Source organism: Falco naumanni, chromosome 7 (genome assembly GCF_017639655.2).
Source record: "Falco naumanni isolate bFalNau1 chromosome 7, bFalNau1.pat, whole genome shotgun sequence".
Taxonomy (NCBI): Eukaryota; Metazoa; Chordata; class Aves; order Falconiformes; family Falconidae; genus Falco; species Falco naumanni.
In genome coordinates this window covers 44,508,439-44,532,722 of record NC_054060.1, presented here as the reverse complement: position 1 = coordinate 44,532,722, position 24,284 = coordinate 44,508,439, and the positions used below count along the sequence as shown (strand labels likewise).

Sequence of the window (24,284 nt, the reverse complement as noted above, 5' to 3'; positions counted from 1 at the left end):
GCATTTTCTTGGTATCTGATCATCAAACATTTTCTGCACTTCCAGTACTCTAGATTGGATTGTACTGGAATCTGCATAATGCTATTAATATTCTTCCCATTTGGAAACAATCTCTTCATAACTTATACATTTTTTAATATGTATATATACACACAACCCCCAAATCTACAAATGTGTTTGTAAAATTGTTTTGTAAATTATCTCTTTCCTTAATAAAGAGCAGACCAGCAACACATTTCAAAAAACTAAGAATTAGTAATAATTTTATGTCATGCATAAAAATTAATCCTTGCCTATGTTTTCTTGGAACCTACTATTTTTGGGGTAAATTGTTCAAATTTTTTAGAGCACTCTAGATTGGCATCTTCTATAAATGGGATAACCTTAAGTATTTTACTTAAAAGTAACTACATTCAATGCCACAATGATAAATGGACATCTATCATACTCTAAAAAAAATATTTTCAGAAAAGAAACACGGAAAGTAAAAGAACAGAGCTAGCGAGTAAGTGTAAGGAACTGAGCAACTGAAGTCATTCTGCTGGAACTCACTGTCCAGAGAGCTGAGCACCACTGTGTCACTAAGCATTTGTTTACTACATAGCAAGTGTTTAAAAATTCAATGAAACTTGAGCTATTTTTTTCTCTGTAGGTTTTGTGGTTTGCTTGGTTGTTTTTTCCTCAAAGGCAATGTCCAGAACACCATCAGTACTAAAGAATCTGTTCATGGTATTGTTTACAAAAGCTCCTAACAGACAGTGACTATTTTATTGTTGGATGTATCCTTTATTTTATTAATGATGAGAAGTAATCAATGGAATGCTAAAAATAAACTTGTAAAGAAATCTAGTCTGAAATCTGAATCTGTTGTCTGAAGCAAGTTCAGTGGTCACGGTAACACCAGTTGAAGATTGACTCTTGCCCACTGTGAAATAGGCATGGCTCTTCTAAAAAGGTCACAATTTTTTCAAATATAGGCACCATGTTTTAAATTTTGCACATACAAAATATGTTCATGTCACTCAAATTACACAATGTGGCAGTGTTATAAGTCTGAACATTATTGTCAATTAAAGACAGAGAAAAGAGCCCAAAGCTCATGTAAGACTAATGACTGGGACAAATCCTGAAAAGAGACAAAAAGTATAAAACAACAGTTTTCCTGTTGTACGTGGGTTTGTGTGTGCATGTGTGAGAGTGCATATAACAAAAAATGTTTAAGAGTAAGTCCAGATAATAGCCCATCCATTTGTTCTCAGCTTCTTATCCAGTTTCATTGCTAAAGGCTTTGATTTTAACTGCATGTTAAAATGCAAATCGAAATCCCATATAAGCCATTAGTTAGTGTGTTGACTGGTTTCAACCAATCAAAATCGACAATTACCACCAAATGTCTTCTTTTTAATCTACTTGTCAGCCTCTGGGTATGTAGGATACTTGACTGTCTCAATTTTCTCCTTAACTTTATAGGATGGGTACAGGCCTGTTCTTCCTAATTTCCTATTGATGCCTTTTGAATAACCATCCCAGTGGTTTCCAGCTACTCCAATTATATCTCCAGGTTCCATAGGAATTTCATCAGCAGTTCGTGGATGATGAGCATAAATAGCAATCTGGTTGTGGGCATTCTGTCCCCCAAAGTAGTAGATATCATCCAAAGAATGGAAATATGCTGAAGCATCTGGATGCAATGTCTGCATAATTTCATAGGCCACTCGACAAACCTTAGAAATAAAAACAAAAGAGAAGTTATAAATATTGTGTATGCCTGCAATAAACCACAGAAGTCAGCAACCATTGTGTAACAAAGGGGCACCCAAAAGGATCAAGTTGAATTAAAATAAAAAAAGATTCACACACCTTCCACCACCACCACCACCCAAAACCCCCCAAAACCAAACCAACCAGAAAAAAAAAAAAAACAACCACACAAAAAGCCTGCATATTTACTAACAAGAGGCATTCAATTTTGCATTATTTCAATTAGTACTCTGGTGATCAGATCTGGTAAATAAACAAACAGATAATTAGAACAGTTTACTTTTCAGTAAAACCTGGTAACATCTATATGAACACTAGCCATCCTGATTTCTAAAATGAATATGTAGCAAATCAAATGTAAAAGCAACTTGTTTTCCTTTTCTACTACTAATAAAAAATGTATTTTGCTTTCCTTCAAAACTTTAGAACTTACATTTTCAAAATTTATTCTGCAATAAAGAGGCTTTATATTTACTTTTCTAAAGCAAGCTCCAATTTTCACAATCAAGCAGTTCCAGAAGTCCAAGGCTTTAAAATGCTGTTAATATTAGAACAGTAATAGAATTATGACTGTTGGCAACTTGGAAGACAACTAAACGAAACTGAATTCCAGCAAGACAATAATGATGGTGAGGAGATATATGCATTTTGAAGTGTCATTGTATCACATTTTATGAAGGGAATTTTCTTCAGATTGAAAACAGGACTCCACATCAGAATCACGTTGTATCTCTTAAGAGCTGCCAGACACACAAAAGGCTGCCGCTATTTTAAACAAAGCGCTTTTCAACAGTTGGCTAGAAAGCTCTTCTCTGTAAGGTGTCTGATTTGGCCACTTTTAACTTTCTGACTTCTAACCTACATCACTATATCTTTCTCTGATTTTGTGTAAGCCTCATAAACTAACAGTACAGTAGAAAGTGCTTCTTTAATATAAAGAAGCATTTGAGCTTTTTCATAATTTTCAATTTAGGTAAATACAGTAAAGCTTTATTTTACTCTTCTCCCTCTGAAGATATGGTGAATAGAATTTTAATCATTCAGACTAGACATATTTGTACTTTCCTAGCACAAGAGAGGCATTTACTTTAAAAATGTAATAATACCTTTTAACCCTCCCTATTCTTGGAAATAACTTTGAAGAAATAGCTTTCAGAAAATAAGGTTGAAGTTAATTATTTCAAAGTACTTGTTACACCCCATAATATAGAAACAAATTTGATTACCCATACATTGGCAAGAGTTTATTTATTTTATAGCTTCTTCAATTGTTTCTGATGTTTTTTTTCTCTGCATGCATGTGCACCCCAGGAGGAGGATACACAAACACTCCGTAAGAAATTTTAAATCTTTTCATTAGAAATACTTTTTAGTGAGTGTAAGTGTTCTGCATACCTGATACAAAACATACAACATCTCCTCTTGGCAACTGTTTCCTTTGTAGTGCCAAACCTCAGTAACTAAACTGTAAGCTGTTGAAGGCAGTAGGCAAAGAATCCACATAGAGAACTATAGTTAAAGCCAGCCTCCCGTTTTTTATTTACAGGTTCATTTGTCTTCCAGCCTGCATACTTACATGTACAATGCAAAATACAAAGACTAATAAGTCCTAGAAGGAAAAGAGATTATGAAGAAAAATCGGGCAGAGGGAGCTACAATTTCATCTAAATTAAGACTGAAGAGACAAAAAACCTCTTTTGCTTTAATGTGTAATCTTAATTCTGCTACTGTGTCATGATTTGCGTAACTACCATGTGGTTTTTCCATGCATCTCAATTAAGGCAACGTTGCCAAAATACAGTGCCAAGGTAGACTGTTTCCTTGACTCCACATCACTTGATGGGCCTAATTGCTTTAACAACAATATTTTAATGAAATATCTATTCTTCATCTTATATCAGTATTCATTTAGTTTTGGTAGCAAAAGTAATAATTAATATAGGTGACTCCCTAAAGAGCCTGATTCTATTCACATATACTGTGATTTTCCCTTAGCACCTCTGTAATGAAGTTTTGACTCACTTTGGCAAGGAACAGAAAATGGAAAAGAAGTCAGCATACAATTGATTAATGTGAAAGTCCAAAATCACACTGGAAATAAATTAGACTACACTCTTATCCTTACTTTATCTTCATACAGACTGGACAAAAGACTGTCATTAACAGCCTGATTTTGCTTACCTTCAATGCCAAAGTAATTACCAAGCTGTTTATTTCATTGATGAAAGGAGATGGTAGTTCAAATCTTAGAGATCAGAGGATCAAATTTTAAATGCATAAAAGAGAAATCTCTCTGAACAGTGGGAAAACTTGCAAAAGACCTTAGAAAAGCCCAATATATGAAGATACTGTAGAGATTCACATTGCCGTATGACCAGCAAAACTGGTGCAAAATGATTTTTGAAGAATTTGAGTTATTAAAGTACAAGAAATTGCCCAGAATAAATTAAGAGATGGTTGGTCCAAATTCACAGTCCCAGCTATTGAGAGTCTAATACAGGATTTCCTAGACTTTAGTAGAATTTTCTGCAACTCTGGAAAACCAAGTATGTCATCCAGCAAACATGTCTATTGTCAAATGCAGGGAGGTGTAGAATGAGAAACAAGCTCAGAGATACCAGGTACCTCAGAGGTACCCTCAAAGGGGGTTGTACCAGATGACCTCTGGGCATCAACCTATATTACCTTAAATTTGTAAATGTATTTTAACATATATTCTTCTTTTGAAATGACTCCAACACTTACAATATATTCTGTCCAAGCAGTCTGACCTATATTTAAATGTTTCTTCTATGTCTACATGCAGTGTTTTCTTTAAAGCAAATATTTACCACTTAAACCAGCTATCTGAATATAGTAACAGGAGAAAATGTTACAGGTTTCTTATTAAGCTTTTATCAAAGAGCACATAACTCTTCCTTCAGAATAGTGACTGTCTCTACACCAATGCATGTGCTGCATTTAAGATATACAGCCCTAGGTCTTAACTGACAATCACCTCTTTCATTGTGATATGCATTCAGTGGATATACTTCAGCTGGATTAAACATTATTACAAAAGTGGATGGCTCCTCACAAGCTTTTCTTAGGCTTCTTACTTTGGAATTTATTCATGTCTTGATGTAGCTTATATTATATAAACTTCTAAATATACTATAAAATGTAATTTTCTTCACTGGGTTTGGTAAACAGTGAAAAAAAAAGAATGTATCCACAAGCATGATTGAGGGATAAGAGGCTTCTCTATACTTTTTCTGGTTTTCCTGTCTTCTTGCAATAGTAATGTTACTACAAATTCTGGCTGTCAAGGTCAATGTATCACTGTATTAACCATATATTAGCATTACTATTATGCTTATTACCTATCTAATTGCAAATTGTCTTCTGCACTGTAATGACGTTTGAGACTCTGGATAACATGTCTTTTTGAAGTGAATTTTAACTTTCCATTTTGTGTCTACTTCTGTGTAACAGTATGATCATGGGTGATCATAATCACCTTCTATAGTTGAATGCTTTCCTAACTAGGAGTGTCAACTAAGAGCATGTATGACAAGAGCAGGTAAAAAACATTCACTCTCTTCGGTTTCAGTCATATTTTGCCATACTTCAATCAGGTGAATCAGCATATCAGTCACAAAATACTGCTTTCTGATCTACTGTAATCTTACAACAGCTTTACATTATATAGTTTATTAATATACAACATGATGTAACAAAGAAGAAAACGCCAACCATGACATTACATGATTTAGTTTTCTAATGGACTCCAACTTGCTTCATCAGATCATTCAAGAAAGGGAGCTTGTAGCATACGATTTATCTGCAACAAGAAGTCTCTACAGATTACAGTGGTCAGAATTCATATTTATTGTGCTGCTGCTGGATTGCTATAAACACAACAGACTTAAGAGAAATTAAAGGTCTGGTTTTTTCATTCTTTTCCATTCCGACAATCAACTAAGGCAATAGCAGACATGTTTGAGCTCCACTAGAGTGAAATGATGTGTAGAAATGAATGGACACAAGTCATATATTAATTTTATGCAAAATTTAGAAGTGTTCAACATGCTTAAAATTTTAGATGCCTTAACTAAGCTGCACAGAAATGGATGGATTCAAGTTATACATTAACTTTATGCAAAGCAAGGAACTGTTAAAATGTTTATTATTTCCTGCTTATTTCAAAAGTCTTAATTAAGCCAGTAACTTCAACTGAAGTAATCAACCACTGCTTACAATCCTCTAAATTTTCACATAGCACACCAAGCCTTTAATCCTTCCCTGAAATTTTCATGAGAGTGCACTGAGAATAAGATAAAGAGGCATGAAAGAAAACTAAGATTAGAATTGGTATATATACTGTATATTGTATTTGCATTGCAGTTTACCTGGGATGAAAATGTACAGACCAGGAAGTCTGCCTGAGACAAAAAGTGAATATCCAGAATAACACCTCTTAGGGAGTTTTCAGTGTACCGGTTATGAAGTCCTGCTGACCAGGATATGGAGTTATCACTGATAAATTCATAATTTGGATACCTGTAAAAATATAATAAATTGTTAAAAGCAAAGTTGTCTTTTTTTTTTTTTTTTTTTTTGTAAAGCATCATCATGTTTGCTGCAAGACAAAGTTGTTTATTTGTTTTAAGTGAATCTCTACTTTACAGGGAATTAATTATAATTTTGTTGAACACCCTAGAATGTTTCTCTGCCTCCAAGGATGCCTTTATCCAGAAAAAAAGAAAATTAAATAAAAAGATGCTGTAAGTCTGTCTGAGATTCAACACTGTAAAGGAAGTGAAAAAGTATCAGGAAGTATACACCACATTCTGCTAACACTACTGATTTTAGATGAAATATACTCAGATCACTTTAAGTTCTCTACTACTAAACAGAACACAGAATTGTGTCTTTACTAGACTACATTTTCCTTACTACCATACTCCGTTACATACTGATTATGACACTGTACGAGAACAGTCACCTGTAAAAGGGACATATTAAATAAACTAAGCTAAATAAAAAAAAAAAAAAAAAGTAGTCTTTCACAGTTATTAAGGCTGCATGGAGAACTACTTTTGCAATTTACTGGTCACAAGGAAATAAAAGAAATGTAAAATTTCATGTCAGTATGCCTTTCTTGATGTATCATAAAATAGCAATACTTTAAGTCAAAATAGTTTTATTTGAAATATAAAACTTTGGTTTATATTATTTTAAAAATAAAATTCACTTTTTAAAACAATGATATTTAAAGGAAAAAAAACCCACTTTTTAGAATTCTGAAAAGGAATGATCTTTCTCAAAACATTTGTACCCCTTTACTGAAAAACTGGAATAAACTATAAAATGTAGCACAAATTCATTAAATTTTCAGTCAGCCTCCTAACAAAAATAAGTTTTATAAGAAAAAAATCTAGGTAGATGTAAAAATGGTGATAATTACATTGCTGTCACACAATAACTATAATCTAATCATGAAGTGCATTTCACGAGACTAACCTGCCAACTACAAAATTTCAACTACAGGACTAATTATAAAATAATTTAAATCTATTTTTCAAATTTACAACTCCAGAGCAATTATAAAGCAATATATTGCACACGATAGTAAGGCAGCTAATATTACATTTGTAAGAATTAAACTTTCTTATACTGTTTAATAAAGTTAATCAGAATATAGAGCAGGCTGTAATGCTGGAGCAACAATAACTTAGACCTGTAACTGGATGCTTCAAAGCCTGACGGTCCTATACTGAACATTGTTCAAAATAAGGTTTACACTCACGGGTTCTGGAAAAGTTAGCACACACTTCAGTACATACAGCAGTGCAGCACGTGGATACAGTCTGGACACATGGTAGACATGACTATGACAAAGTCTTGTAAGAATATGCCTAATTTACTCAACTTTAATGTTAAAACAATGGGAAAACTGTTTTCAAAAGTGAAAAGGGAAAAGATAGTGGGCTTTTCCATCTAATATTCACTAGCCATGACTACCAAGTCAGGAAATTTATCTCAAGAGCGTATCAGGCAGTTGTGTGCAAAACTTGGAAATCTGAGGAAGAATTTTAATTTATCATCACATTGATTTTAATAGAATTTTTCTTACGAAGAGAAACACCTGCTCTAAGAAAAAATAATACACGTATGGTAAGTTTCCCAGAGATCACATGACAACTTTAAAGTGTGCATCCGATCATGAAAGTCAGGGAAAGTTCATGTTAAGTTAAGAACTAGACAAAACAAAACAAACCAGCCAAAAAAAGGCGGAAATATTATTCATCTGGAATAACTGATAAAACCTCTTCTGAGAAATTACAGGAGCATATGGATCAATAAAGACTTTTTCAAGATAAACTCTATCACGACGATAATTTTCTTTCTTATCTTCTCATGTCTGGTTTTTTCAATATTTAACCAGCTCTCAAAATACAACAGATGACAACACAATATTAGTGACACATTCTATTTCTGTTTCTATTGTGTGGCACATTAGTACTTTTTAAAAACAAAAAGTACAGACCAAACCCATCTGTCATACTCTGCTGGGAAAACTAGCTGAGGAACAGAAATGGGCATCAGTCTTATTTCCATGACACAAATTCGAGCAGGAGGCAACAAGCAACATGAAGAAAGTTTAACAGAAGATGTCACTCCTAGGGACAGTGAACATAGTAAAGATATTTGCATATCCCTTTGCAAGTTCATCACGTCAGGAATACTGCTAAAATGAATCACTTCTTCAGACTTCAAAAATCATAATCCACATCCTGAGTAGAGAAAAAAGAACCTTTCTTGAAGAATCTGGTTTCTTACTAGCAAAAGATCAGTCTAATAACTTAACAAACGAAGCACACCAAAATGTGTCATACTGGATCTGGTAAAAAAAAAATAAAAATCATCAAAATGATTTATACATCTTCTTATGCATACATTTAAAATTTTCTCCTTCCTCCCCTTTTTTTCCTGGAAACAGTCTTTGAGATGCTTTTAATTCCACTTTGTAAAGTTGATCCAAATTCACCTAACCAACAGTTTCAGAACCTATTTCTTCAAACCAGTCATCCAAGCTTAGCTTTTATCTACTTACATGTTTAAGTTTTCACACAAGTACTTTTACACTGCCCCACATACAAAATGCATTATTCATGCCTGGGAAAAGAGGTTTCTTTTAAACACCCTAACATGTGAGTATAACAGCAGCCATACCCAGCGTGACCAAAAATCTTCTGGTCTACCATCCTGTCTCCAACACAGGCTGAAAGCAGAAGATAAAAATACAGTAAAAGGCCAAGCCAATACCCCTCTCAAGTTTAGCCATATGTGGCCCCCTGAACTTCCTGCATCAGGTAAGGTTTAATTCTCCTTCCCACTCACTATAGTGCTTTAGATTCTATTTAAACCTATTCTTACCACAACGAATATGAAGAATAAAGGAAATGAAACTTCTAAAGCTCTATAGTTAGCTCTTGCTTCCTTCTATTCCCTTTTCCATTTGTATTTATATTATGATTAATGCAATACTTACATTGTAAGCTTTGGGGGAATTTTTTTTTTTCTTTTTAAGCAGAACTCAGGCATGATCCTATTACTAGGGTTCCTGAATGCATGGTAAATGAATAATAAATAATAAGATGTCATATTCTTACCGACAGAATTATCTAAATACAGTATTTTGTAGGATCCTTCCTAGCTTTCCAAAGAAATTGCCCACACATTCTCTTCCCTATAACAGGAAGCAACAAGAGTGTTAAGATAAAAGCAAAGAACGGAAACTGGCAGAATACTGTTTTCTTTGTATCTGACTATGTATATGTAGTATTATAACAGAACCACAGAATGGGCTGAAAGGGACCTTAAAGATCATCTAGTTCCAAGCCCCCGGCCATGGACAGGGACACCTGCCACTAGACCAGGTTGCCCAAAGCCCCATCCAGCCTGGCCTTGAGCACTGCCAGGGATGGGGCATCCACAGCTGCTCTGGGCAGCCTGTGCCAGTGCCTCACCACCCTCACAGTAAAGAATTTCTTCCTAATATCTAATCTAAATCTACACTCTTTTAAAGCCATTACCCCTTGTCCTATCACTACATGCCCTACTAAAAAGTCTGTCCCTAGTATCTCCTCCACATATCTAAAACCAATATGTAATTCTTCTAAAGCTACTAACAGATTTTTGAAACACATATACAGGCCAGGAAGGATTTTATTTTTTCCCACAAGGAAAAGGGGATAAGAAAAAGTCAGAAGAAGGTGGGGAAGGGATAGCTCAAAATCTTTCCATCCTGCACCTACCAGCCTCAGATAAGGATACAAACCAATCACAGTTATGACACTATTTCAAGTTCCAATCGGTTTCAGAAGCTGATCAACTAGTTGTGTAACTACAACTCATTGCTATGCTGTGCAGCAGGTGCAAACCAAGATGAGTCCCAAGCTCCTGTTCTCAATTCACTAGGACTGGGGAAGTGTCCAGAATGGGCAATATGAATTTTCTTCCCTCTGAAAGAACTTGTGAGGATGTGTGTAAACAGATGAAATAAGAAATAATGTGTGTTCAAATCTTGCTCTAAAAATAATTTGAAAATGTATGAGCTGTTCATCAGACTGAAGAATTTTGAAGCACTACTGAATTCTATATATCAGATATACTATGACTTGGGGGCAAGGAGGGTTGCAACAGCTAAACTACAGATAGTACACAGGGAGAAGAGACATTAACTTGCTATTGTGGAAGCAAACAGTGAAATAGGGTAGAAAAAAAGCTTTCAGAAGTGCTGGAAAAAAGCTCATAAAGGAGGCAAATTACTGAAAAAAAAAATAAATACAGATGACTTCACAGGTAAACATCCTGAAAGGAAGAATGTAATTTCTTGAATATACATGAGAAAAAGACCTAAGGAGATTCATACATAAAGGACATTAAATACAGTTTCTCAAAAATGTATGTATATGTTGTTCAGCTACATTATTTTGAATACTCTACCTTTAAAGAGAGAAGATTCTAAAATAACATTATAGACAAGAAACACATATACTAGCAATTCAAAAATTTGTGTTTGGAAACTATTAAATGAATCAAGTAAAAAGCAATTTACACCATCACTAACATATCACTTATCTAAGACAATGACCTCTGCTTACCAGAAGTTGTCAAGTGCTTCAATCATATAATCATTACAGCTGTTCAACTCTTAACCATGCTCCTCTCTAATCATGTTGTTCTGTATCATCCTAATCCTGAAAATGTATCACTATGTTTTTCTTAAAAACAAAACAAACAAAAATACTCTACAAACTGATAGTACTGACTCCACTATCTTTACTACTGTACTTGCAGTTGGTAGACATCAGACTGCAAAGGAAATTTCTGAAACTTAAGTCAAAACATTTCTGTTTTCATGACTATGAATAGTTTGAAATACTTCTCTTAATAGAAAGAACATGCCTATTCATGCAAATGTTGGCTAATTTTTCATTATTTAAATGTCAATGTTGCTTGACAGCCACTCTCATGTAGAGAGACATAAAATATCTAGTACTTACTAATATTACTGCTCCCAATACTGAATGCAACATAAGCTACTGCGCTACAAAGTGACAGCTGTTTCTATCAAAGCCTGGTAGTTCAATGTGACTAGAACTTTGTCAGAAATGTAAACTGATTCGTAGTTTTCTTCACAAGAGGAGGAACAAAATGTTCTTTATTCCCCAAAACCTGAGCTTAACCTGTCTTCAGATGCCCTTCGATGCTGAAGCAACAAATCGCATCCTGTGTTCTGCGAAATCACAGGAAGTTTCAAAAGCCACCTACTCAATTGTAAGCAACAGTAGACTGCAAGCAATTTAGGAAATTAGTGTCAGTGTAAACTATGATGTGAAAACTCAACAGCAACACATAAAAATTCTTCACTACTTAGATTCTATGGCTTTTCTTCAGAATATGTAAAAATCAATGCTGTAGTAATCACAGAATCACAGAATGGTTTGGGTTGGAATGGACATTACAGATCATCTAGTTCCACCCCCCTGCTATGGGCAGGGACACCTTCCACCAGATCAGATTCCTCAAACCCCCATCCAGCCTATCCTTGAACACTTCCAGGGAAAGGGGCATCCAGAACTTTTCTGGGCAACCTGTAATGAGCTGTATCTTATCATACTTCAATAAAAGTATGATTTGGAATGGACTTCAAACTGCCACAGAAACTGCAATGCTTAATAAAATTCAGTACTGTTCTACTGAGCAAGTCACAATTTGACTATTAGATTTTGTTACTATTGGAATCTTGGGATGATATATTTACGTAAGTAGTACATCTCTATTATTCACAAAGCTATTGTATACAGTGCTAAGGATTATAAATTGAACATAAATAAAAAACAAATGCATAACTAAAGCTGTTAAAGCAATATTGAATTCGAATATGTTACAAACAGTAATTAAAATTATTTAGGACAATGTAACAAATTAAATACTATAGCCTCAATTTTGTATTACCTGTCTTTTCATTGTTCAGATTTGCACTTTAAATATTATGTTATCATAATTGTTTCTGCTACTGTTCTTGTCTCTACATATACAAAAAAGGAAGGATTAGATTGTCATCATCTGGAGTTGTGTATGTTCATTTAGTTTTTTTTCAAAACTCCGTAATTTTAAACAGCAGCCCTTTACAGGCTGAAAGACAAATAAAAATATCACAATTGAAATATGCAGGTATGCAATGCTGTAGAAAATTCCTCTACCACAAAATAACATTTTCTGCTTACCTTGTATATGCCAAAGAAACTTTGTAATCCAGTATGTTCTCTTACAATTTTTCTAAGCAAGTCTACCAAGAGTAAAACAGCTCAAAAAATTGCCACTTCTGAGTTACCTTACTTTTAAAAAGTATTAAATTCCTTGCTTAAATGAAAAAAAATACGTATTATTCTGCTCAAGGGATATAAAATTTTGGAAACAGAAATAGGAGTTATTCAGGAGACAAATACACAGTACTGAAATTGAAAACATGCTGATTTGTACTCAGTAATGAATACGATTAAGTTCAAGGTATCTGAAATATCCATCCAAGTTTCCATAGTCATGGCAATAAGCATTTTTGAAATTGTTTATACATCATAAACATCATAACCTAAGAAAAATACAGTGAAATAATAGAAGATTATTATTGTTTGGACAGGTGAAACTTCTTAATACATTAGTTTTTACATTATTTCTGAATAGTTCCTTCTCAATACGTATGTTCTATAAGAAGTTTGACGTAATTATTTGTATTTTCACTTCCCTTTTACAGAATCGGTTTATTTAGTCACAGGTATCTTGCTCAACCTTCTAGATTTCTAACATTATGGTTTGAAAATCATACTTGGGAAAAACAATCATCCAAAAAAAGAGAATATCTGAGAGAAAAGTCAAAATCACTGAAAGCTGAAATGCAATCCTAACTGTATAAATAATAACAACAAAATTTAGGTACTAAGATATACACAATAGTCAGAAAATATAAAGCTAACCAGAAGGAGAAAAACTGTAATAAAAACATAAGTCATCTTACTTGGATTTTGCCTCTTGCAATAATGAAGGGTCATCTGTAGCCAAATAAACTCTTTTTTTATCAACATGCATTCTGCGAGCAAGAAGTTCAAACCGCTCTTCAACATGTACCATATATTCTTCAATGGGATGAAATGCTGCTTCTGTCCCTACTTTGTCTGTCCTTCGGACGTGAACACTGAAAAAAGGCAGAAACTAGGAATTCAATTTATGAGTACAATACATAATTTAGCAACTGAAATTTTAAATTTAAGTTTCATGCCTGTACTTTTAGAATACATACTAAATTGAATCCCTACACAAAACGAGGAAGGATTTAAACTCATTGACACACTGACGACATGAAGTTAGGTGTCAGCCTGTTCTTGAAAGCAATATAATAAACTTGCAAGGAAGTCAAAGGGTAACTGAAAGATAAGAATAAAAGAGATTTAATTATAGCACACAAGGTATTCCTTTTGTGCAGAAGGTTAAGTTATCCAGTGTAGTTAGATAATGCTTGATCAATATAGCTCAAAAGCAAAATCAGAATATTTGCATCATGGATATATTGGGGCACCAGCTACAATGCTGCATTTGAATGAAGGTAGTTAAAAATATGCTTGAAACCTAACAAGTCTTCAGATCTGCCAGTGGTGAAGCAGCCTACCAACTGAATGGTCAAAAGCCAACTAACTTTAAGACAGATATATTGTGTACTCCTACAAAAGAAAGATTAAGGATTGAAGGAAAATTCTGGCAAGGGAAGCAGACAGCGGCAGCAATGTTTTTCACATTACGTGACAGTAAAACCTTTCTTCCACAAGCTGCTCTTTACTGCCCATAGGTGCTTTCCTTGTTTCTCCCCACATGTCCCTTTATAGACCTTTCCAATTCATAGCTACTGTAAGAAACAACAACAGTGAAAACATCAGCAGGAAAAGGAAAGGCACATACCATGTTCAGTGCAGCCAACAACAACATTAGTTGTGGATTGTGGCATGTAAAATGTAGGCTTAGCCTTTTTTCCTCAAAGGCAAAGGCTATACACACTCGAAAAGAAGACCCAGACAGAAAAACATCTGGATTACAAGCTGTAAGGTAATTACATGAATGGAATTCCATATTACATTACTAGGTGTGGAAGGACATATAAAAAAAAACACCTTCTGTTGAGCTGCCCTGTACATACATCTGTCCAGCTATACGTAGGCAAGTATGCATAAGAAGTCCTTGTGATCAGCTTGTATTATGCACAGTTAAAAAATAACAGCTTCATCTAGAAAGCATCCTCTCTCCCCACAAAATGTTTGAGGCTCTTGGATAACCATCGTAAAACAGTTTGTCCTGAACAGGAATCACTATATGCACATATTAAAGCACAGGCAGTTAAAAAGAAAACTAAATACCCACCCAATCACTGGATGTTTGAAACCAAGTTTCCTTGTAGCTTCCTCTATTTCTTTTTCTAACCAGGGCTGTGGACGAATCAAGTATTTCACAAACTGTGAGACCCACCACACTGCAGGATCCCCATGTACACGAATTAGCCTATCAGCCAGGTCTTCAGGGATAGCCAAGGGTAGATAAGGTGGCCGTGGGTGTAAGCTGTCAACAATGGGAAGTTCCACCACTTGAACATCCTTATCATTAGCCTCACCTGTTTGAAAAAACATACTAGGATGAGTCAAGTAGTTTACTTTTACCATTGGCAAGTAACATCCCAAACATATCAGCTAAACTGTATCTTCAACTTCAAAAGGACTACCTAAAAACCCTTGCTCTACTTTTTCAAATAGCATTAAAAAAATTAATAAAAATCAGTTTTAGACTAGATTTATGTACAAACTGTATCTAACAATCTACTCCAGTAGAATGAAGTTGAAGGTCCTTGAATTCTTAGCAGCTAGTAGTTAATAAAATATAAAAAGTGTACCTCGTTATATATTCATACCTTTTTATATACATCATTACTATGTGCTAAGGCTCACTTGGACAGACTTGTTACCTAAAATGCTTAAAAATCAGTTACTTGTTTAAAAAATAAACAAATAAATATTTTAAGGCATAAGAAGTTGTTAAAAAATATACAACTCTGCTGCTCTTTTGAGTACATTTTCTTGCAGTAAATCTCAGCATTTCAGACATCTTTTGAACCACTGAATTAGCCACTCTACTGACAGAAGGGGAGAAAGGACATGAAGAGAAACAATTCCTGTCTTGAAAGTTAAACTATGAAGATAAATATAAAATTAAATAGATCAAGGAAAACAGCCAAGCACTATACAAGCGTGTGATTTACATACAGGTAAGAATTTCTCACCTTTTAAATACTAACTAAACTGTAATATACAGATGTTTTAGATGGGACTTTCATTCAAGGCTCAATAGGCACTCAATATTTTTAAGTGTTTTTACAAATTACACGAACATGTCTACATAATTGATAATTTGAAGCTATTTTCATATACTGTAATGAATCATAATACATGAAAACATAATACCAAGCATTACATTTGTGAAAAACTGAACATTTCAGATAAGATTTCTAGTGTACTCATTTCCTCCAAAAGAATATTTTCATTGTCTGCAGAGCTTACTGGCAAAGGTGGCTAGTTCTCTGTTTAATGCTCAAGAGCCAGGAGAGAAAACTCTTTTAAATACAAGCAAATCAAACTCATGCAACTGTTGATGATCAAGTAAATCTAATGGCTAAAAAAAATCATTGAGGTGCAAGGATAACTATTTTTGTTTTAAAAACAGTTTTAATGCCCTAAGGTTAGAACACTTTCACATGCATTAAAAGACATTTCAGTATATTTGTGACAAAATCCTAGAAATATCGTGACTATCGCATGATTACATCATACATTGCCAAGAATGCTGCATTAATACCAGTGAGTCTACCTAAAGTCTATGGTTGTGCAAAATTAACTGTCAGGTGTGTTAATGAGTGCACTTTGATATATGAAAAACTACTTTTTGAAAAGGAACTGAAAATATCATGGTTATTTCATATAGAAGATTAAGAGTTCCTTACTTTGTAAAACTACACAATATGAGACCCAACAAGGGGACTACTACTGAAAGTATGGCTAACAAATGGAAAATCAAGTGAAATATTCACAAATGCAGATCAAAGAATGTCTTGTTATTATAATTAAAATTTTGAAATGGTTACAGAAGCCCCTCATGCTTCAGGATTTTTGCCAGTTACTGTTGACAAAGTAATTGACAGACACAGTGTTGCGGGTTTTTTTTTTTTAAATGAAAAAAAACCCAAAGAATCAATGTGATTATCAATGTTTTTAACAATGTTCTATTTTGTTAACAGTTTACATAAAATTAGAAGTGGGCAAGGTGCATAAGTCTACTTAATCCAAACACACAAACTTCTGATAAAGCACAGCCATTTGACGTCACCGATTAAGCACAACTGTGTAATCAAACATGCAGATGTGTGAACAATTCTAGGAAACTTTTTGACAGCTTTCTAGTTTTTATTACCTTTATTATCATTCTGTACAATGAAAAAAAATCTTCCTGTTAGTCTTCACTCACTTTAAAAAGTATGACGTAGCAAATGCAGTAAAACTTAGAGCAACTGTTTGCTTGGATAAAAACAGTGAAGAGTAAGTCTCTGGTAACCTGAAGGAGTAAACAACTCTTTGCAACAACCATATAGGCAAGTGACAGCTTTCTTATCCAACTGATCACTTTTTTTATTATTTTTTTCAGTGTTCATTGAAAAATTCCTAATAGGCAATGATCTTGTCTTATTTTCAACAGGCATAATTTAAAAATCTTTAACTGAAATTATAGATAGCAGGATATTGTTTTAGTTTACTCAGAAATAAGCTGCAATAAAAATTAATGATACAGTAGATAATCAAAACTCAAGTCTGATTGATAGGCAAGCACATATATTACAAAAACATTAAATCACATCCTTGACTGATATGAATTGTAGCTGTTCAACTGAACACAGTGAAGTCAGGTTATAAATATGGAATGATCTTTTTATCCACACATTTCTTCAGTTTTTAGCTATGCATTCCCTAAAATTTAAAATACTTCAGTTTTTCCGCTTCCCAGCTGTATTTTCTTAACTAATAGATAAGCCATAAAAGGTAATAATCCATACTAATGCTTTTATCTTTTTCTCATGTTGGTAGCTCAAATCACAGTACCATCATGGCAATCAGGTCCAATTCCCTCTCAGCATAGGTCCAACTTTGACATTTGATCACAGAATCATGGCATTATTTACATTGGATGATACCTCTAGAGTTGTTACATGTCATTTACATTTCAGCAATATTTTAAGCTACTTCTTCCAATGTAATTTATTTTGCTTTTACGGGTGCCAAAATTTGCCTCTGTAATTCTATTTATAGCTTGTTTAATGTTCACAGGATTCTCCAGGTGCTATTTGTTTGAAAATGTTTGCAAACATGCCAACATGCCTTCTATTACTTTTCTCAACCCAGCAGCCCCCAAGGCTTTTTTCCTACATCCTTTACTCTCCTCTCCTGCACAACTCTTGCAACTACCCTCACATACTCCCATGTCTCTTACCACTCCTAGTACTGTTTGCCTGTTGGAAAGTGACATCTGTGATCATCCGCTGCTTCTCACTTGCTGGTAGGCCTGAATATTGACTTCAGCAGCTGTATACACATACCCAGGCTATCTGTTTTAAGGACTTTTGATAGACCTTAATTTCTTAGATTTCTTTTGGTCAAATCTGGCCAAAATTAATCCAATATTCAGAACTTGTACTAAGTTAGGGGGAAAAAAAGGAGCAGATAGAAAGGTACAGTATGATGACGAAACTTTTGTTCTCACAAGAAACTCAGCTAAAGTAATTCTCTGCCAAAGACACGGTTTTATCAGCTCTCCCCTCAAAATAAAACTTTGACAGTAGTTTTATTTCTGCTCCATCAAAACCCCTAACTTCCAGAGCTGCTCAACTACCAACATGTCTTTGTAATGCAAGTTCCACCGTCTTCCAATAGTATTTATTTTCCCATGTCATTCTGGTTCTTTGAAAATCCTACTCATAATCAAAACCACAACATAAACAGTGCTCTTACTGTCCTAGTAAGTAATGAGATGTCAGTGAATATTATCCCTCTTGGACCTAATGAAAGCATGAGCTGAGCGTATCTATTTCTGCATTTGAAATAGCCTATCACAACTAAAACAGTAATATCTGCTGATGCCTTTAGGGACTGCGTTTTCTTTTGAGTTAGCTCAGGTAAGATGCTTTATAAAGACCTATATTTCGGTTTCGCTGTATTGGAAATTACTCATCACTTATTAGAAGCTTTTTATGTCCATTGTCATGTCACCTTCAGAGAACATTAAAATGTAAAGATTTTTTCCCTTCCTGAATTGTTTAGATACCCAGCATGTCAGCTGGAAAGTATACAGATGAAGTGTGTGATTGCACAAATTAACTTCATATAACAATTAGTGAAGGCTTTTTCAGCAGACTGTCCAATTAAGTAAAAATCAAGTGCTTACTAGTAATTTATTTTTCCTTTTATCTTTATATACTCAAAATGCTTTTGAACAATGCCACATTTCATCTAAACACCTTACATGAAATGGGTACCTGTCCAAGACGAGCTCCAGCTACCTGGCTACCAAAAAATACCATTAAATGTATTTGCAACGACAAATACACTTTTACAAATGAAAGGGGTTTTGCCATGTTATCCAGGTTTAGTCATTCATGCAAACAGTAGTCAGAGTTGATGATTTAAAAGTAAGATCTTACATAAGGATAGATGGAATAACTTAGGAAATATACAGAAAAGATCTTTACAGCAATATCAAAGAAAAACTATTTTGGGGGTTGATTTGAAATATTTCCACTGAAGCTTATTCTCTAGTTCAGTGTAATGTTAATTACTATATACCTGAAGATACTTCCAAATACTTGCTTTGAGTATTAGGTTGTCTGCTGGAACACAAGATTAACAGCTTGCTTTTATAATAATCCTTCAACAGCTTCAGGGACTTATCTGCAGGGACTGATCTCTGGCATGCATATGCTAACTGGACATATGCATGAGCCTTTAACAAGCATGTATAAGCATGCAAAAAACAAGACAACCTCAAGACGCTATTTTAGGCGACTTAAAAGTTTCCAGCAGATTATGAGAATGGAGCTTAATATTCGGAGTTGTCTGTCCAGGCATCTAGCAGAGAAGGGCTCCCAGTTTAGACATTTACTGTCTTTTTGAGCTACTTACTAGTCTGTAACTTGAGCTCCCAATCCTGTTTTGTACTAATTTGAACACTTGGAAGACTCTTCTTTCAATGAATTAGTAAAAATACCTTCACATGCAAGTCCAGATGGAACACAACCCTCAAAGTGCATGTAGACAAAAAGATGTTTTAGTTAGCCGTAAATAAAACGGCAGAGAACAAAACTGCTATGCTGTTGGATATTCATAGCAGTGAGGCACAGTTCACCTTAACAATGCACCTGAAGGAAACTGAGAGAAAAAGGGATATACTCTACTTCACATAGTCTCCTAACATACAAGGGGAAAAAACAAGAGTGTAACCCTGCAATAATAGAAAAGGAAATTTTCCTGGCCTTCGGTCATAGCATGTCTGCCCATTTTCGAGTGGTCTATAATCTGAAGACAGAATTTAGCATTTTCCGAAGAAAATAATGGGACTGTAATGGAAGAATCAAAAAACTCCCAAGATAACTCACATATAAATACAAAAGTTTTCTCCATAAAAGGTTGTAATGATTTCTCTACAAAATGTGTTAGATGGCATTCATGGACATGTAATGCCAAAAACATGAGATCATAGTAAAGATTTTTTTCTTGGATTATTAAATATTTATTGTTTCATGAAATGTTAAAAAAAGAAATATGTTGTCTTCCAATGTAGGTAGAAGACCAATGTAACAAAATGCAGGTTTTCAAATTTCTTATCTGTTCTCAACACTAGGAAGAAATCAGTGGGCTGAGGGTCTGAAAATTGAGAAACAGAAATATAAAACCTAAGAAATTATTTCTGCCTTAAAAGTCTTGGTATAGCTTTCAGTTATTTTGTATGGTGGAAAAAATATTCAGTACTATTTGCCTACTCAGATGATTCTTCATGTCTAACAAAATCTGTAACAATAAAAGCATTTCTTCAGTATGACCTTCTGAATCTATAAAAGAAACAGATCTTGAATAATTCGCTGATATTTTTAGGGTTTTTTAAATTCATTTCTCAATTGCAAAAAGACAAGAACCCTTTAGGATTTGGCAAAATTATACTGAAATGAATGAAACATCCAGCCTTGAACTACCGCCTTTCTGTACAGTATTAATAGTATCTGTATTAATAGAAAGGATGAGCCCATACTAGATGATAAATTCCCATTTTCAAGACATAGGAAGGGTTTGGATGAAAAGTTTTCATGACTTGAATTCGACCCCACAACTGCCAGTTCAGATTACCCTTGTTTAAATATTACTTAAAAATACGTATTATTATTTAACCCTAACATTGCTGACATTATAATGACTAGTGCAATACATTAGGAAGTAACTCAAAACTTGAATGCGGGTGATAATTTCCTCAAAATCTAAGAATGTTTCAGTTTGGATGGAAGTTTATGCAGCCAAACAAAGGACTCGGATTAACATATCCAATTTTGTAATGATTGTTTGAGACCTAACATACTTCTGAGGCAATTTTACTCTCAATTTGCCTAATGCTGTCTCCTGATATTCCAAAAACACTGGTTTTTTTCATCTGAACAAAAAAGCACACTTGTATTTTTCCCTAGTGTGCACACACACAGAGTACAGCTTTTCAAGTACAGAACAGTTACCTTACATCAAATAAACTCTAATATTAGGCCAATTTTTATATTTTTGCTTATGGAACAATTCTTAGAAGACTGAGAGTTAAGTAAAAGCTTTACAGTTTGTAATGGAAACTTGACATTTATTTACGAATTACAATTTATTGTCCATGATTCAATGCTCGTGAGAAAAAATTGTACTTTTTTAACTACAAGTTAAAAAAAAGTTTGTACAAGTTTAACTACTAGTACTAGTTTTGTTAGTATATTGAGACAACACCAACCTTTTAGGAAAATGGGAAAGCTTTGCTTCACAAGATATTTCATATGAACAACATATCTGATCAAATACATGATCAGCTGTTGGTACCACTGCAGAGAACAGAGCCAGGACTCCTTTTTTCCCCGCTTCATGCACTCCTTAGATTTCCATGTCTACAAAGTAACAGCAGTGCTTCAGCTTCCCCTAATCACGAAATGTAGGGAAATAAGCCCCTACTATTTTGAACATAATTATTTCAGTAGACACATTTATTCATGAATAAAAATCCCCTGTTCTAGGTTACCTTCATTCACTTCAACATACTTACGTAATTCTCAGTGAACAATGTGTTTGCTAGTCTGCTTATAGTCCTTCCCATGCATGGAACTATTATCAAGGAGTCAATTGCATTTTATACAGATGTCAAATCTTAATCTAAGTTAACAATGACATAAGGAGAAGTCATTGTATAAAATATCTGCATTTTTGCCCCTTGAACGTTATTGGATAGACAGCACAATTATATACATCAAACATTCAAGAAACATATACATCCTTACTTCTGCCACTGGAAAATTTACTTAACAATGGATATATTTAAAAGCAGTGTATTCCACATTAACCATCCATCCTGCTACAAAAAGCTGCTGACATGGAAAACAACCTCTAAGAACATCATACCTTTATCAAGAATAGATTTAATGTAACTCCTCATACAATTAAATGAGAACCAAGAATACACCTAGCCTATACAAATGGCTTAATCAGAATCAGCATTCAATATTGTGGGCTTGACTGATACAGTGTGAAAGAGCACACAGATACTTATTAAAATAAAAATGGATTTAGTTTAGTATGGCACATTAGGGATTACAGAAGTGAACTATGTGTCACAAGTAAAGCGATGTTAAAAGTATTGCTACAAAAAAATAAAATTAAAAAAAAAAAGAAAAAAAACCCAAACAAACCAAACATACTGAAAGACCAAAGGCAAACATTCCTCTATGTAGAAACAAAAGAAATAAAGCTAGTTACAAGAAATAACTGCATTTCCCATAACTCTAATTTCAGATCATTAGGTCTTTCAGGAATAAGCAGAATGACATTGTACAGTTACTTGATTTTAATACTGAGAACAACTAACATGCTTTGTGAAAAAGTTTTGTTGTATATACTTTCTCCTTATAATTTTAGGAAAGAAAATAGTATTCTTGTGAAAACAGCTGTGCAGAAAACCGTAGTTTTCTACTTACACACAAAAAATGCTAAATACTGGCAAAACCACCACATCATCAACAGGACTTTACTCTGAACTTGGGAGAGAGAGGACAATAGAATTCAACTTGCTTTGTTCATGCAAGGCTTTCCGCTTCTGGAAAGGCTGCCAAAATAGGGGTCAACAGCAGCTGTGGCTCAAGAAGTCCATATACTTATTTCAGAGATGCAATAAAACACCCGTCAGACTGGTTTTGAACCATAGATACAAACTTGTGATCTGAAAAAAGATCTCACTGCACATCAATTGAGCCACCCAGTTCCTTTAGTACAACCATTTAAACAGGGACTCTGTAATCCTGAAGCTGAAATATTGAAAAGCAAATCTTAATCACGTGCTAAGTTTAAGCCCAAGTTTTTACGCAAACATGTTACTACAGTATACTGACCACTGGATATGCCCCTCCACAGTTCCTAAATAGCAATACAGTCAGATCTCAATACTGAGTGTATATTTCAGGGTGGTTGTTCCCCATTACCTGGGTCTTTATCTACACAGACTTCTATCTGCTATTTTAGTTTGCAGTCACTTACTACTGCAAGTATCTTCTGCAACTCTTCACAAAGAATTTTCACCTTCACTAACCAAAATACCTTATTATTACAAATACTGCCATCTCATGTTCTCTCTCTTTGCCAGGTGACATGTGAGTATAATGAAGTGTAACATACGAGTATGTTGAAGTGTAAAGTTTGCATTGGTCTCTGCTGGTGACTTACTCCTCTAAAATATTAACCGTTAATTTCTACCCTTTCCCTCTGAAGTTTCTTTTAACCCAATTTTATATACATCAGGAGCTTCACTTCTGTCTCATGGTAGTTTACATCTGGGGAAGCCTTCTGAAGTGCCTTCTTGAAGTGCAAGTTATTAAGTGTACTCAGCCTTCCATACCTACATATTTTTTGCCTCTTTCAAATAAAGCTACTAAATTTATTCTTTCTATAAAACTCTGATTTACTCTACTCCACTGTAACATATTTTTCTGTGTATTCCCTAAATTGATTCTTCATGACAATTTCTATCAATTCGTCCAATACAGAATGTGTGATTTGCTGGAATCCTTTCTGAAAATCGGTATTCCTTCAGCTACTTTTTTGTAGAACAGCAATTGTTCTGTAGAATAGCAATTATAAACAAAAGTGATTATAAGAAAATAGCAATTATAAACAAAATGTTTTTTTGTAAAACACTTTCAATGACACTTGTTTGAGAAAGAGCATCTAGAGTGTCCCCTATGAAGAAAGGTCAAAGCACGGAAGCCTCCCTAAGCATTTCTATAATGAATGCAGATATGTAAGATTTTTATGGTTTGTACTACAGTCTTGACTTTTTTCAGTGCTCCTTTCATCCCTCGATCATCTAGTGGCTCTCCAGACTTGCCAGCAGGCTTCCTTATTATGATGTATTTTAAAAAGGACTTATCAGGTTTTGTTGCCTGTAGCAAACCTCTCCTCAAAACCTTTTTTGGCCTTTCTTCCCATGCTTTCATATGTAGTTTGCTAGAGATTATATTCTTGCTTATTTTCTTATTTGTACAAAATTGGTTTGGGGTTTTTGGTTGGGGGGGGGCGGGGTGGAGTTTAAATGCCTTTTAACAATATTGAGCA

General features: G+C 34.3%; 1 protein-coding gene across 3 annotated transcripts in view; it reads right to left on the bottom strand.

Moving 5' to 3' along the window:
* Positions 1-770: 770 nt before the first annotated feature.
* Positions 771-24,284, bottom strand: part of FUT8 (fucosyltransferase 8) — a 128,130-nt gene continuing 104,616 nt past the window's right edge. For all 3 annotated transcript variants that reach the window (XM_040602030.1, XM_040602031.1, XM_040602032.1), the window contains 4 exons: positions 14,722-14,968; positions 13,331-13,507; positions 6,153-6,303; positions 771-1,724 (listed from right to left, as the gene is read on the bottom strand). In XM_040602030.1, coding sequence (XP_040457964.1) covers positions 1,407-1,724; positions 6,153-6,303; positions 13,331-13,507; positions 14,722-14,968 — 893 coding nt within the window. In that variant the 3' untranslated portion in view covers positions 771-1,406. The remainder of the gene's footprint in view (positions 1,725-6,152; positions 6,304-13,330; positions 13,508-14,721; positions 14,969-24,284) is intronic.